Source organism: Aquarana catesbeiana, linkage group LG02 (genome assembly GCF_042186555.1).
Source record: "Aquarana catesbeiana isolate 2022-GZ linkage group LG02, ASM4218655v1, whole genome shotgun sequence".
In the NCBI taxonomy this organism is placed as follows: domain Eukaryota; kingdom Metazoa; phylum Chordata; class Amphibia; order Anura; family Ranidae; genus Aquarana; species Aquarana catesbeiana.
The window spans coordinates 606,479,855-606,496,174 of NC_133325.1; the positions used below are offsets into that span (position 1 = coordinate 606,479,855).

Consider the following 16,320-nt stretch of genomic DNA (forward strand, 5'->3'; position numbering starts at 1 on the left):
TAATAAGTAAATTAATAGATTTTTATAAATAATTGTATTATATTTTCGACTTTTTAATTAATATTAATTTGTCGGCCATTATCGGTGCATCACCAGCCACATATATACAAGGTCAAACCTAAACACTTTCATTTTGTATGCAATCAGGCAGACCCTGCACTACATAGTTGAAGGTGGAGTAAATCTAGGAAATTTAACAAGAAACTGTATAAAGTAAACGTGCAACATACACTTCTAAATGTCATACACCTGTAAACATGGGCATGTTTTATGCCTGATTTTTCTGCCAACTCCTGTAAAAAGGACCAATGCAGATAGGAGTATTTTAATACGCCCATGTGTATTACACTTAAGTAACAAAGTGTACAATTTCAGAATTAAAAAGGCATTAGTGTATAGAGAAATAACAAACCCTTTCAAATCAAACCACCCCACCCCCCAGTATAAACTGAATGAATTTTCATTACCATACAAGGTTCCATATGGTAAGAAGAATCAACTGAGTTTACTCTGGAGCACTTTTAAGACCTCATGCACACTGGATGTTTTTGGACGTTTTTACAGCTGCTGTTTTTGGCTATGTTTTTTTCTACAGTCAAACTCTCCAGCATGTTATCCTATGTGTCCATGCACACAGGCTGCCATCAGCTATTTTTGGCTGGGGCGTTTTTTGGCTGTAAAAAAAAACAAAACTAGTGAGTCCTGATGGGAGCTTTTCATGCTGTAAAAACGCACTGATGTCAAAAAACGCTGAAAATGCGGCTCACCAGCTTTTTTTTTACGTTTTTGATCCTATTGAAAAAAAAAAAAAAAGTTTAAAAATGCTGAAAAAAGTTGAAAAGCTCACTGCAAAGCTACTGCCATTTTTATAACGTTATTATAACGTCCAGTGTGCATGAGGCTTTATAAGAGAAGCGCAGTGTTGTTTTTATGTTGTATTGTAATATTTAGCTGCATGTAGGTAATAGGTCCTTTTTTGGGAGTTATGAATTTATTATTCTCCAAAAAATGCAAACTATTCAGTAGTTTATCTGTGCAGGGCTTCTGATGGTTTTATTTGCCTAGTGTCTTATTTTTTATCATTTATTGTATTTTATCTTCAATATCCTCCTATGCACTTTTATAGAAAAAGACCACTTGTAAGATTGTAAGCTCTAACAAGCAGGGCCCTCTGATTCCCCCTGTATTAAATTGTATTGTAACTGTACTGGTTGCCCTCATGTTGTAAAGTGCTGCACAAACTGTTGGCGCTATATAAATCCTGTATAATAATAGTAGTGATTTCCTTTCATAATAACAAAAGATCACCCTTAGAAGTGTGTTTTTAAAAAGTATTGGATATCTGTTGTCCAGTGAAACTGCTGGTACATTCATTCTGTGCGAATGGGGCAAAATCAAATGTTCTCCTATTCCCTCTACAAGTCTAATGTTATTCACTCAATAAAATATTGTAGTGCAGGAAAATACTGCATTATGGCCACTAGATGGAACTGAGAATCATAAGAAAGAGATACTGATCCTCAGTTCCATCTAGTGGCCATAATACAGTATTTTCTCATCACCACTTTTTATTATTTATTTTTTTATGGATTAATAGCATTGGACCTTGTTTGCTGAATTTTTTTTTATTTAATATAAACACTGTCCTTAGAGTGATCTGCTAATGCACAGGAGCCAACAGTTTTACAGAAATTCTGCAATACAGTGGGTATAGAACAGAATCAACCCCACTAAAAATAATCACATTTTGTTGCTTTACAGCCTCAAATGAAGAAACATAAAATAATGATAGAAAATATAATATAAATATGATATGATATAAAAATATATATAACAATCACTGGAAAAAGGATCCCCCTCCACACACACACACAAAAAACACTTGCAAACTCAATCAGGTGTAGGTGTATTGAATATACTGTGTGTGTCTGTCTATCTATCTATCTATCTATCTATCTATCTATCTATCTATCTATCTATCTATCTATCTATCTATATATAGTAAAACCTTAAATTGCGAGCAAAATTTGTTCCCGAAACCATGCTTGTAATCCAAAGCACTTGTATATCAAAGCGAATTTCCCCATAAGAAATAATGAAAAGTTAAATGATTCATTCCACAACCATTTATTCATAAGTTCTTCAGTTTATAGTCCATATAAAAAGATTATAGCAATGTGACCAGGTTGTGTAACCATAAAATGTCCATCCACAAATGGAAGCCTCCACAAGGGGATTAGAAGAAAAATCCAGCAGGAGCTACAGAGTATAGAAGAGAAGAGAGGCGCCTCTAAGTGTAGCAATATGGTTGCATTTAATGAATGTACAACATTTATTAACCCTTTCATGACTAAGCCTATTTTTGAAATTTGGTGTTTACAAGTTAAAATCCATATTTTTTGCTAGAAAATTACTTAGAACCCCCAAATATTATATATATATATATATATATATATATATATATATATATATTTTAGCATAGAATCTAGAGAATAAAATGGAGATTGTTGCAATATTTTTTATCACACGGTATTTGTGCAGCGGTGTTTTAAACGCAAATTTTTGGAAAAGGGACACTTCCATGAATTTTAAAAAATCCAAACAGTAAAGTTACCCCAATTTTTTTGTATAATGTGAAAGATGATGTTACGCCGAGTAAATAGATACCAAACATGTCACGCTTTATAATTGCACGCACTCGTGGAATGGCGACTAACTATGGTAGCTATCAATTTCCATAGGCGATGCTTTAAATTTTCTTTACAGTTACCAGGTTAGAGTTACAGAGGAGGTCTAGGGCTAGAATTATTGCTCTCGCTCTGACGATCGCGGCGATACCTCACATGTGTGATGTGACCACCGTGTACATATGCGGGCACGACTTCTGTATGCGTTTTCTTCGCTGCGCGAGCTCGCAGGGACGGGGGTGCTTTAAAAAAAAATATTTTTTTTTAATTTATTTTATTTATTTTTATACTAATAAATGGTGTTTAAAAAAAAATGTTTTTTTTTTTTAACTTTTATTGCTGTCACAAGGAATGTAAACATCCCTTGTGACAGTAATAGGTGGTGACATTCATTTTCGGGGGTTATACCGGGATGATGCCCACAGCTTCGTTCCAGCCCGCCCCCAGCTGCCGAAGGTACCCGATTGGATACCGGGCCTCCCGATCGCACGGGAGGCCCGGTAAGAGCGGCGGGAGGGGGGGATGTCCCCTCCCGCTCCTCCGGTATAACAGCCGAGCGGCTTTTAGCCGCATCGGTTGTTATATACGGATAGCCGATCGCCGCTCTAAACAACGGTACCGGGATGATGCCTGCAGCTGCGGGCATCATCCCGGTATAACCCCCGAAAACCGAGTACGCAGATATGCGTACGGTCGGCGGGAAGGGGTTAACTCACATGGTTGATGATTAAAAGAGGCACGTCTAAGTATGCAGGCATCCGGGGTAAAACTGTCCACAGACCATCCTCCACCGCCGGCTCTCACCGCTGTCAGTCTGCAATCGAGACCGGGAAGACTACCCTGCAGTAGAGCGATCTGAAAGCGAGGCTTGAACCGCTCGTGGAGCACAGCGGGGAAGGGACGATGTCAATGATGGTGAGGTGGATGGTCTATGTGGACAGCTTTACCCCGGATGCCTGCATACTTAGATGTGCCTGTTTTAATCATCAACCATGTGAGTTGCTAAATGTTGTACCTTCAGTAAATATAACCATATTGCTACACTCAAGACATTGTATTCAAAATTTCTTTAAAAATGTTGTTTGTGTGGCAAAACTCTCTCAAGCCAAGTTGCTCTCAAACCAAGGTTTTACTGTGTGTGCGTGCGTGCGTGCGTGCGTGTATATTAGAGGTCGACCGATATATGGGTTTTTCTCTGGCCGATGCCGATATTTAGAAATCGCGGTGGCCGATTCCGATATGTGATGCCGATTTTTTTGGGGCTGATATATTTGGCCGATTTTTTTTTTTTTTTTTTCCCTTCATCTCATAAAATCTAACAGTTAGACCCCTTTCACACTGGGGCGTTTTTCAGGCGCTTTTGGGCTAAAAAGAGCGCCTGTAAAGTGCCTGTAAAACGGCTCCTCTGCAGTCTCAGTGTGATATCCTGAGTGCTTTCACACTGAGGCGATGCGCTGGCAGGATGTAAAAAAAAGTCCTGCAAACGGCATCTTTGGAGCGGTGTATACCACCACTCCTGCCCATTGAAATGAATGCGCACCGCTGCCGAAGCGCCTGCAAAGCGTTTTGGCAGCGGCGCTTCAGGGGCGCATTTAACCCCTTCTTCGGCCGCTAGCTGGGTTATAAGCGCCCCGCTAGCAGCCGAATAGTGCCTCTAAAATGACGGTAAAGCGCCGCTAAAACTAGCAGCGTTTTACCATCAACGCATGCCCGCTCCAGTGTGAAAGCAACCTTAAGTGATAAGTGATACAGAAATTTTTTTACATTTAAACATTAAACAAAACAAACCTCCAATCACTTCACTTGTATGTATAATTTAGAAAAAAAAAAAAAACTATCTTAAATATTAAATACACAAAAACAGGTAATCAAAACTTTTGGACGAAAAAAAAATGGGCTAACTTTACTGCTTAGTTTTTTTTTTTTTAATTCATTACTGTATTTTTAAAAAAAAAAATTGCGTTTGAAAGACCGCTGCGCAAATACCGCGTGACATAAAATATTGCAACAACCGCTATTTTATTCCCTAGGGTCTCTGATAAAAAAAATATATATAATGTTTGGGGGTTCTAAGTGATTTTCTAGCAGAAAATACAGAATTTTTACCTGTAAGCAACAAGTGTCAGAAAAGATTTAGTCTTTAAATAGTTAAACTGAGAATTCCTACACGGAGTTCAGTCTATTGATAAAAAAGAACTTGAAGAGATACAATGTATCTTATCAGACTTGGCAGGCTGCCCAGAGGAGGAGAGAAGATAACTTTCAGGCAACTTGCATTGACTCTATTACAGAAGTCATTTGCAAGTCACGGCTGAAGTTACAATCGGCCTTTTTTATCAGCACAATCGGCCGATGCCGATTAAGTAAAAAACGCCAAATAACGGCCGATATATCGGCCGGCCGATATATCGGTCGACCTCTAGTGTATATATATATATATATATATATATATATATATATATATATATATATATGTGTGTGTGTGTATATATATATATATATATATATATATATATATATGTGTGTGTGTATATATATATATATATATATATGTATATATATATATATATATATATATATATATATATATATATATATATACACACACACACACAGTGAAACCTTGGTTTGAGATATAATATATATATATATATATATATATATATATATATATATATATATATATATATATATATATATATATATCGAGAGAGAGAGATCTATATATAGGAGAATGCTGAAGAGCAGAACACTTCAGGAAACAGCATATTCCTTAATGGCGGTATAATCCTGGAGACAGGTCCCCTTGGTTTTACAAAGCACCAGGAAGTGAAAATTACAGCCAGCAGCACAATTCTCTGTATAGCGCCAGATGATAGAACATTTCTGGGATTTATGACATTCCTCCCTCAGGCTGAATGTTATGACAGCATTAGTCTGCACCAGCTGCAAGAACGTTTTCCTTACATTTACTGTTGCTGTGAGCAGGTGAATTGATTCTCGCACCAAATAAGACTATTTTCTGTTATTGGTTGCTGAGCTGTAATATATATATTGTGCAATGCAATCTGTTTAGATCCGTAGAGGTTGTGATATCCTGGAGAGTGATTTCTTTAGTAGTAAGATAAATGTTGGCTTGCTAATGTGGACCTGTCACCATACTGTAGTTTCTATATCCTGAAAATGTTATGAGACTTCTCATGGCATTACTACAGTTTAATAATTTACACCCTTTTCATCAAACTGCCTGACTAAATAGGTGTATAATTTCGAAGCTGGCCAAACATAGGCCCATTGGAAGAAAAACCTGAAATTCCTATTTGCTAGTTAAAGGCCTTGTGTTAAAAATGTAAAAGTATGTTAGCTAGCACTATGGCTCGAGGCAAGTGGTTCTTTAGTGCCTGTCTTTCTAGTTTTTACAGATCTCCACCCGTTAATAAATGGGTTCAAATCCTATTATCCTCGCCTGAGTTGGGGATATATAACATAACCACAGGAAGAAAAGAATGATTATGCAAAGACCCTTTGCAGTGTGTAGAAAGAAAAGAGTCATAAATGGCAACTTTTAGTTGATTTAGTGAAGAAGTATCATCATAATTTTGAAATCCTTATAGAATTCCCTAGGAGACCAAAGGTATGTTATGTTCTGTTTTTGCTGGCTGTCAGCTCCACCCCAGGCTGAAGCCCAATTTATGGGTGTTCCTATGGGAGAGCTACAGCACAGTACTGTAGCCACAGGCCCCTCTCTCTTTAGAGCAATACGTTGGCTTCAATTTAGATTATGTTATTTTACACACAAATATTGGCACGGGGTTGGTTTCTGCCTATGCACAGGGCTGGATGGGAGTGGATCGTGGCTGGATTTACAATATACACAGTGTGGTGGTTTGCTCAGACTCTGCTCTCATTCATGCTGCTTGTTTCTGGCTTGCTGTCTGGAAGAGTCAGATTTAAACATATTGGTAACACTTCTTATCTACAGTTAAAGTCCAATCATTTTTTTTTTTAGAATCCCCAAATAAGTTATTTCTAATGATAACTATCCCTATGCCTGTATCGCTGCTGTTACTGTAATTAGAGATGCACCGAAATTTCGGCCACCCAACACATTTCGGCCAAAAATTGTGTTATCACCATTCGGCCAATAAGAGAAAAAGGTGCACCAAAAATGCACCACGATTTTACCACAAATTCGTAGCGAATTCGCCGCAATTTTACCAAGAATTTGGGCCGATTTTTACCACAATTTACTGTGCTTAGGGTGAGTTCTTCATAGGTCATGTGACTCAAAAAACGCATAAAAAACATAACACGGGTGCGTTAATAATGCACTCTTGCGGCATTTTCAATGCATTTGAACTGGGAGGTGCGTTTTTTTTGTGCTTTTTTTTTTTTTAACTGACCAAAAATGCACCAAGCTGGATTTTTAACACCACAATGGAAGCTCAACGGACCAGTATGCAGACATACATAGAATTTAAAGGGATGCATTAAATTTATAAATTTATATTCATTTAAATTGATATTAATGAAAAAGTTGAATGTAGTACAATTATATATAAAAATATAAATATTTTTTAAAAACTGTCATTTTCGGTTTCAGTTTTTTGCCACGTGCATCCTGCATTTTCGGTTTCAGCACCAAAATTTCCATTCGGTGCACCTCTAACTGCAATAGTTTCATTCACCTCAAATACAACACACAGTGCTCCTCTTCCAGTGCTACAGCTGAGAGTTCCAGTTCTTGTACAGTGAAGGGTTACAGTTATACACTTGCCCCCTCCTCTCCCCTTGTCCATTCTTAAAAAAAACCTTGCTTTTTCACTATTTACTAGGTGTTCTCTGAATGGACAAGGGGAGAGGAGGAGGTGTAAATGACAAAATCTCCCAAGCTTCCTTGCAGTTCTAAAATTTTTTTAACGGACACAACAATAAACAGGAATATATTACATACCAACTGTATTCTTTGACCTCAAGTTTGTAATTGGGATAGGCAAAAGCCAGCATTCCTTTTTTGAGCATGATGAAAAATCCTGTTGCATAAAGACTACATTTGCCCCAGGGTGGATCACGATTTAAATCAAGTCGATTTAAATCACGATTTAAATCACTAGTAAAAAGGCTTGATTTAAATCATAATTTTTAAAGCGCAACTGTCATCTCTGTCCCGCAGTGGCTCCTCCTCTGACCCGCTGTTGGCTCACTGACAGTCTTTAATGGGACGGCTGGTGACGCAACAAGGTGAGGGACGTGGCGGCAGCAGGTGAGTGGATGCCCGCTAACAGGCGCTGCCATGATAGATCTGAAATGACAGGTGCTCTTTAAATGTAAGGACTCCTTCTTGCTGGTAGTTAGAATCTTTAATATTTGCAAACTAAATGAAGGTTTCCTATTTAGAATAATAAACTGTCAGGTTAGTAAAACAGCAATATCAGAACCGATTCAATCATACAGTTTGTAGTGTACATAGATTTTCAAAACAATGGGATAAAGGAATATTCCTGAACTTTGTTTTATCTCATGGTTACTGTGAAACTGTGTGAATGCATCAATGCGGTGCATGTTATCTCTGCTCGCAGAGCTTGGATTCATTGAATGAGTTTACTCAAAATTTAAATATTGCAGAATATACAGCCCCATGCTACATAACTAAGCTCCATTTCATCCTGAATAAACAAAATTATTAATGTATCTTAAATAGAAAACGATATTTAGATTTTCACTCCAAAAACATTTTATTAAAATAAATTTAATAAAAATCAAAAAAATCTGATTTACATAAAAAAAAAATCTGCTTTGAATAAAAAAAGTCAGATTTTATTTTTTTTATTTTTATTTTAAAAAATCATTGATTTATATCCACCTTGATTTGCCCCTATTTGTAGTAATTTGTGCTTTTTTCTGTCCACTACACTATCCAGTTTGAGGGTCAGTTCACACCACGTGCAGTCCAGTGTGTTTTTTTCTGCATCATAAACGCATGGAAAGTAGGTTATATGGTTTTCAATGGCATAGTTCACATCAGTGCAGTCAGTTCCAGTGGGTTCTAGTTCCAGTGCCGCTAGGTCTGCTCCATCCTGCTTTGGTGAATGAATGCTCCCGATGCCTCTTGGGACATCCATGTCAAATATCCCGAGAGGGACCAAGGGGCGCCGACGTCATTCTCCTAGGTGAATGACAGTGGAGGGGTCAGGAAGAAATCAATACTGTTAAAAGGGACCTTAAAGTGATACTAAACCCAGAACTTGCATTCACTATATCTGGTTTCCCACAGTACACAGAACATGGTAATGCAATTATTTTAGTAAATATAAACTGCTAAATACTTTTTCTCATCAGCAGTATATAGCAGTCTTGTGACTTCTATCAGCCTCAGCTTAAAGCTTGTAGGAGGAGTTTTCATTCTCCCCTGACCCTCTGTCTGGCCAGTGCTGATTGGCCTTGTGCTGATCACATGCACGCTCCCAAGAAAAAAAAAAAACTCTCTAGGATTACACACCAAACTGAGCATGTGCAACCTGACTCCTAATGATCTGTTCTATCACAAGATGGATTGGAGTCAGTTAAAGAAGAGAAGGATCGGAGGAGACAGGATCACACAGCCTTTATACACAATGTGGAGGATTAACCCCTTAGGTTCCACAGTGAGTATAACAAGCATGCTTTACTGCATATACAGACTGATTTTACTGTTTTGGGTTTAGTAACACTTTAAACAATAGGAGAGAAAATAAAAACCCTGATAACTGTGCAGCGGTGGAAAGGAGGAAAATTGTCAGGAAGGGTGAAGTTCCGCTTTAACTGTGTTAACGGGTAAATATTACACATTTTGACATCTGAATCTCACAATCCATTTTTACAAACATCTTATTTTATGATATACTGCATCAACTAGCAAGGTTAAGTTGGGGTTAGCATAAAGTAATGGTCTTTATTCTTGGTATCAAGACCTTTGCATGTCCGCCTGAATTCTTATAACTTTTTAAAGCTTATAAATGTATTATTCCTATAATGCTTAGCTGTTTAGTGCCTATATATTTATTTTACTTGCACTTTTATTCTTGGGAATGTTGTGTGGTTGTTCGACTTCAATAAACAGCATAGACCACAACACCATGTTCCCATGGGACGTTCTTTCTGGTTTATAAAACGCATGATGGTTTATTCACTTTGACTTTAATATATCACAGGAGAGTTAACCTTTAAATACTGGGTAAATCATAGGCACACTCTGGAATGCTTTTTAGTTCCAATAATGTACATGTAAATCCTGGAGCAGAATATATAATGAATGAAGAATAGACCAGCATTGCAATCATCTACAGATTTCTGCATTTAGTAAAATTATTTTGATTTCTATATCCCTTAAAACTAGCTTTTGTTTTGTGTAAAGCAGCTACATATTGAATGTGTTATTATTTCATGTGTATTTTAATCATTTTCTTTATGTAGTAGTAATTTTATTTCTCAAATCTTAGGATTGTTAACATTGAACCGTTCACATCAGTCTTTGATCTATTAAAAACTTTTTTTTAGAATGTTTAAGCATGCTAATGCATGCTTGAGGACTCACCCTTACTATTCAATGCCAGAGTGCTAACTGCTTAGTCACTAAGTGTGTTTTAATGCGGACTTAGGTAGAATGTTCAGCTATATCACATGTTGAATACAGGCATAGCAAACTGCATTGGGATTTAAAGTGCACCTGTGATCTAGGTTATAGTCATGTAAGTACTTAAATATTCAAAAAAAGCAGTTAATTAAAGCGATAGTAAACCGCCGGCGATTTTTATTTTTTTTTAACCTGCAAGGCTAAGTTATAAGGTGCTAGTATGCACCGCGACAAACTTACCGCTGACGCGGTTCCCATCTTCACCCGGGTTTGCGGACCTAGGCTGTGTGAGTGGCCATAGCCGCAATGATGTCATCAATGGCTCCTGCTGCTGCCTCTGAACCAATGAGGAGGCAGAGAGCTGGGACAGCAGCTGCTCTCATGCACATCACTGGATCGGGTAAGTATTAGAGGGGCAGGGTGCATTCTGAAGGGTTTTTTACCTTTATGCATAGAATGCATGCAGTTAACAAAATAGCCTTTGCAGCTAGTTTTAGACTTGAATGCTTCTGTTTACAAAATTTGAGTATGAATTGTTGCAGCAATAGCGCTTGCTGTTAAAGCAGAACTTCACCCTAAAGGGGATATTTTTCTTTATATAATTTCCCTCAACCCCGTCCCCTCCACCCCTCCAGCCCTCCACATTTGGCACAAAATAGTTTTTTAAGGGGAGTGAGTACCTGGTTTTTACAGGCTCCCACTTCCACCCAGATCGCCTAAGCAATCCAAGCAGAATTCCCCCTTGCCCACAGCCTTCTGGGACACATCACAGGTCCCAGAAGGCTACGGGACCAGAAAGCAGCCCCAGAGACTGGAAGAGCGTTGAAGAACCAGCCGGGTGAGGATGGTGCTGGATCCCTGGACAGCCAAGTGTTCTTTTATTAAAATTCAGTAGCTGCAGTATTTGTAACTGCTGACTTTAGATTTTTGTTTTTTTTCTACAGGGAAGAACCTCTTTAAGCTCATTTACTGTTTGTTATGGACATATTTAAATGTCCAAAGCCTGGCCACAGGCTGATTTTATAGTTGTGGCAGCAGGATCAGATTTTTACTCTTTTGGGTTCTGTGTGTGTCTTCCAACTGGGAACCCCTTGCCATGTGCTTATGGTAATTTCCCCTATAGTACACTCCCAAAAACCTCACATAGATAAGTGACTCTTTGTAACTCTGGCTTTGAGTATGCATGGGTTATCTGATCCAAAAGTAAACCCTGTAGGTGAGCACAACAGAAAAACAGTGCGCATGCTCATTCAGTGGCCATACTGAAACTCTTTATTTAAACAGGCACTGCAATGAGTTTAGTAGCAGGTACTGCTCTACCTCTGACAAATGTGGACAAACATATTCATATTTCTTCGTTGTACATTGTCTTATCCCTCATGAAAAGGTCAAGATGAAAGCAGTAGGCAGTCGCTCGATTGCATTGTTGGTTGATACCCTTGTCCTGGTCATAAAAGTGACGTTGTATTTTACGTATTCCTGTGATTAGATCAATAAGCCTTGTGTAAACTCATAGCATGTATTACTGGGAGTCTCATTATATTTTATGACCTGTCTGGAAGATATTAAAAAGAAATACATGAAAATATCCTGCATACTGAACATTCCAAAAGTAATTTGCTGCTTGGCTTATGTGGGTGTTCTTCTTTTGTCTTTTGAGACTCTGACATCTGAGATCCTTTATATGTGAAGACTTCAAAAAGAAATGAGTTATTTAGTATTGGGTTAAGAATACAGTATAGATGATTTTAAAGAGGATCTAAATTTAAATGACACTCTATCAATTCCCTAAAAAAGCTCCAGAAAATCTTATTTTTCTTGGGGAAAAACACAAGGTTCCCATGTGGGGTGGTCAAGTAATCAAGTAATCTAGTAATCATAATTGATTTTAAAGTGTATCTGAAGTAAAGTACAACAATGTAATACATCTTATTGTATCACTCTGTAGATTACTCATCCATAGATATGGTGGCTCCATTTTTCCCCCCTTCTTTATATTTTGACTGGTGATCCTGACAGTAATATACTTCTGCTCACTTACTATCCAAGGATAGGAAATATGTTAGAGCTACAGGACACCTCCCTAATTCTTCATTCCTGTCATAGGACAGGGGGCAGGGCTGATAGCATAGTTTGAGATAATAATTCAGAGTGCACAGAACAAAAGACAGCACTAGATTTCTGGCAGGATCAACAGGTAATTTTTGCACTTATCGAACATATATACAGTAACAAAAAGCTTTTAGTGGTGTGTTTAACATACCAAAGGGGAGCAACCAAGTTAAAGGAGAAGTACAGCCAAAGCTCGTTTGCTGTAATTCTCCTATGGATCACAAGAGTCCAGTTCGTTCTGAACTCCTGTGACCCGTATTTAGCAGACAGTGGGCTGAAGCCTGCCGTCAGCTGACATCACAGAGCCAGTCCAGGCTAGGCCAAGATCACGACAACGAAGTCGGGATCTGCCCACATACCTGGACCAGCACCTGGCTCAGCCTCTCAGCGAGCCACTGAGAGCCAGAGCCGGCCGCTCCCACCCCCTCCACAACCCAGCGCTCCAGTGAGCGAGGAGAGGACAGAGCAGACAGTGGTGACTGACAGTCAACGGCTCTCTGCTCGGGGAACCCTGAGAACCGAGCGACTTGCAGTGTTTGATCACTCGGTTCTCAGTCTTAGAGCCGGCGGGGGATGGATGCAGCATCAGACCGATGTTGCATCCACCTAGGTAAGTAGGATTCTGAAAAAAACAAAAAAACAAACCCATAATTCTCTTTTAATTTCTAGCGATTATAGATACTTTTCTCGTCAAAGATTTTATTTGCTTTAACATAAGACATAGATATACATAGAAATGAGGGAAACCATCTTAAAATGCATATATACTGGAGCAGAGGGGCAACCAATCAAAACAATACCGAGATTACAGGTAAACAAAGGGGAAAAAAAAGATGTATGCTGGGTAGGATCATCAGCTGATTAATATAGTATTATTATCACGTTAAGTATGCACTGAGGGAGCTGACATAGGTGGTTGCAGTCAAACATGGTAACAAGCTGTATCTGTGATAGAGACAGTGACCCGTATGAAGTGGGAAGGAAGGATAGGAAAGAGGGGGAAGGGAGGAGGAGGGCGAGAGGGCGAGTATGGAGGAAAGTAAAAATGGGTGGTAAGAGAAACACCTCCACCGATTAATCATGCCTGGGGGGACAGGGAGAGTAGAGTACAGGTGCAGGCACAGGAGAGCTCCCGGGAACGGTAGCGCAGTTCTAGTACAGGAGATAGTGAAGTGGGACAGGAAACAGATTTCCAAGGCATTAATAAAGTGTTGTCAAAGTCTGGGGGTAAACGATGCTTAATCCATGGTTGCCATATTTTTTCAAATTTGCAGATTTTATAGCTTTCTATTGCTTCAATTTTAGCATGGATAAGGGCCTTAATCATTCTGTGTTTAGCTTCGGCCACAACCAAGGTGGGGGATTTCCACACTTTGGCAATAGTTTGGCAGTTGTGACAAGCTGTAGAAGTAGTTGGAACTGAATGCGGGTCAGCTCAGCTGGTTTTAGGTTTAAGAGAGCTGTTGTAGGATCTGGCTGGATGTTGGTTTCTAGGGTTTTAGAGGCCATTGTGAAAGTGCTCTTCCAAAACTCTTGGGCTATAGGACAGTCCCACCACACATGAAAATGTGTGCCTTGATCTAATCAGCCACGAAAACACATCACTGAATATGAGGGGACATATTTTGCAATCCTAGCCGGAACTAGGTACCAGCACGCTAGGACCTTATAGTTAATTTCTATTGCTAAGACATTAGGTGAAGAAGATTTAGTACAATCCAGATACTAGACCAATCTGCAATTTCAAGTGTGCACCCCAAATCATGTGCCCATTTATTGACATACGATGGTGGTGTATTATCTGGTTTGACACTTAACTGTTTGTAGAGAATCGATATGAGTCCTCTTATGTGGGGGTCACTTTTACGTATTCATTCAAATTGTGACATCTGGGTTATTTAGGAACCTGTTTTGAGATATGGCATGTAGAAGTTTTTGATTTACAGGTAGCGAAACAGCTCCGATCTAGGGAGTCCATAGGATTTGCAAAGTGTAGGGAATGGGTGGATAGAATTTGCTGAAACAAGTTTGTGCAGTCTGAGAAGGTTGGCATTGGACCATGCTTTAAATGAACCAGGGGATTCCCAGGCTGGATAAAATGAGGGGTTTCTGAGGAAAGAGAGAAGGGGGTTATGGGGTGATTGAAGGCTTTGGGTGACTTTGAATCTGTCCCAGATGATAAATAAGGAATGCTTTGTAATAGGATTGAGAATTGAAGCTGGGTCGGCCGAGCAAAGCCATAACATGTTAGCCACAAAGATGGGATCATCTTTAACTGCGTGATACTTAGGGAGATGTGCAAGTTGCGCTGCATAGTAGTAAGTTGAAAGGTTTGGTAGCCCTAAAACCGCCACTGAGTTTTGGGAGATAGAGGGTGGGCTTGGGAATACGAGGTTTGATATTGCCCCAAACGTAGGCCATTACTCATTATTACACTGCAAGAGGTGGGAGATGGGATATGGGATGGGTAGTACTCTAAAGAGATATAGGAATTTAGGTAATATTGACATTTTAATTACATTGATTATACCCATCCATGAGAGGGGGAGAGAGAATGATTGGGTCATGAGTTCGGTAACTTGTTTCAGTAAGGGTGGACAATTAGCTGCAAAGAGATTGGCTATGGAAGCAGTGAGTTGTACCCCTAAGTAGGGGAGGTGATGTGATACCCAGGTAAAGGGTAACGATGACATGGCTTGTCGGAGTTCTGAGGGCGATCGTGCGATGTTTAGCGCGGCCCATTTTTGGAGGTTGACACCAATTGCAATTATAGATACTTTAAAGCGGATCTTCACTGCATCTGAGCACCACAAACCAAAAACGCTATTTAATTCATTTTTAGTATTCAAAGCAAACTCCCCCATCCATCAATGTCTCCGTGGTTTATTTTGCTGACAAATCACTTCGAAAAACAACCCTGTAATAGAATGATAAAATCTGCTAAATTTCTTTCATTCAGCTTATAAGCTGAACTAGACAACAAGAGGCTGACTCAGCCCAATAAACTCTACCTACGTCTAAAAAATAATGGTCCTTAAAAAGAAGAGTGTACAGGGGAATGTGAATTCTTGTTTTAGGTCTGCTTAGAACACAATCATTCATCTAAAGATAATTAGGCATAGTCAATTCTCGCATATATTTTTTTTTACACTTTAGAACTTAATTTTTTCTTACCCTTTTGTGTAGGATGCTATTGACATAGGGGCTGTGATTGAGTGTAGGATGTTACTAAACTATCAAACATCTTGTGAGTTCTCCTTGTATGTAAGGAATCTCTAATTCAATGATAATGTTCTGTGTAATATTAAATAATGATACAGAAAAAGTATTACTACCTTGGTATAAATGGTGCCTTTAACAACTTCACTAATAATACAGAATTTATTGGTTTTACAATGGTTTTTTCTCTCCAGACATGAACTTTCCCTCAAAGTCACACCACTGTGCAATTATTGTCTGGTCTCATTTCCTATCCCCATATTCTAGAGATATATTTTCTTGGTGTGTGCTCACTTGATGTATTATGTCTTTATTCCAACATGTCAACAGTCTCTCTGTTCTGCTTCTGTCTTCTGCAGCAAAGCTTGGAATGCAACCTCACCAGCCTCATCAAAAGAAACACAGAAATGGAAATGCTGCTAGCCAAGCTTATTCAGACCTGCCAACATGTCGAGGTGAGTACGAATCTCTAATCACTTGTATTGCACTGTCGTGTCATCTGTAGTAAGATGATCTACACCCTGGATTACCCAAGTCTTGCTTTTTGAAGAATTGTTTAGATCTTTGGAAACAAAAGGGGATTTTGCTTGTTGACTCATGAAAGTGAACCCTTGTGAAAGGGTAATACCACAACAGTAATTGTTTAGGAAGGAGGTGGACTGAGTGTAATGTTTATCTTGGTTGGTGAGC

At 38.8% G+C, this 16,320-nt stretch overlaps 1 protein-coding gene across 2 annotated transcripts in view; it reads left to right on the forward strand.

Annotated features, from left to right (window-relative positions):
- MID1 (midline 1) overlaps window positions 1-16,320 on the forward strand; it is a 659,238-nt gene that overhangs the window by 518,639 nt on the left and 124,279 nt on the right. For both annotated transcript variants that reach the window (XM_073616351.1, XM_073616350.1), the window contains exon 3: window positions 15,990-16,085. In XM_073616351.1, the coding sequence (XP_073472452.1) occupies window positions 15,990-16,085 (96 nt within the window). The remainder of the gene's footprint in view (window positions 1-15,989; window positions 16,086-16,320) is intronic.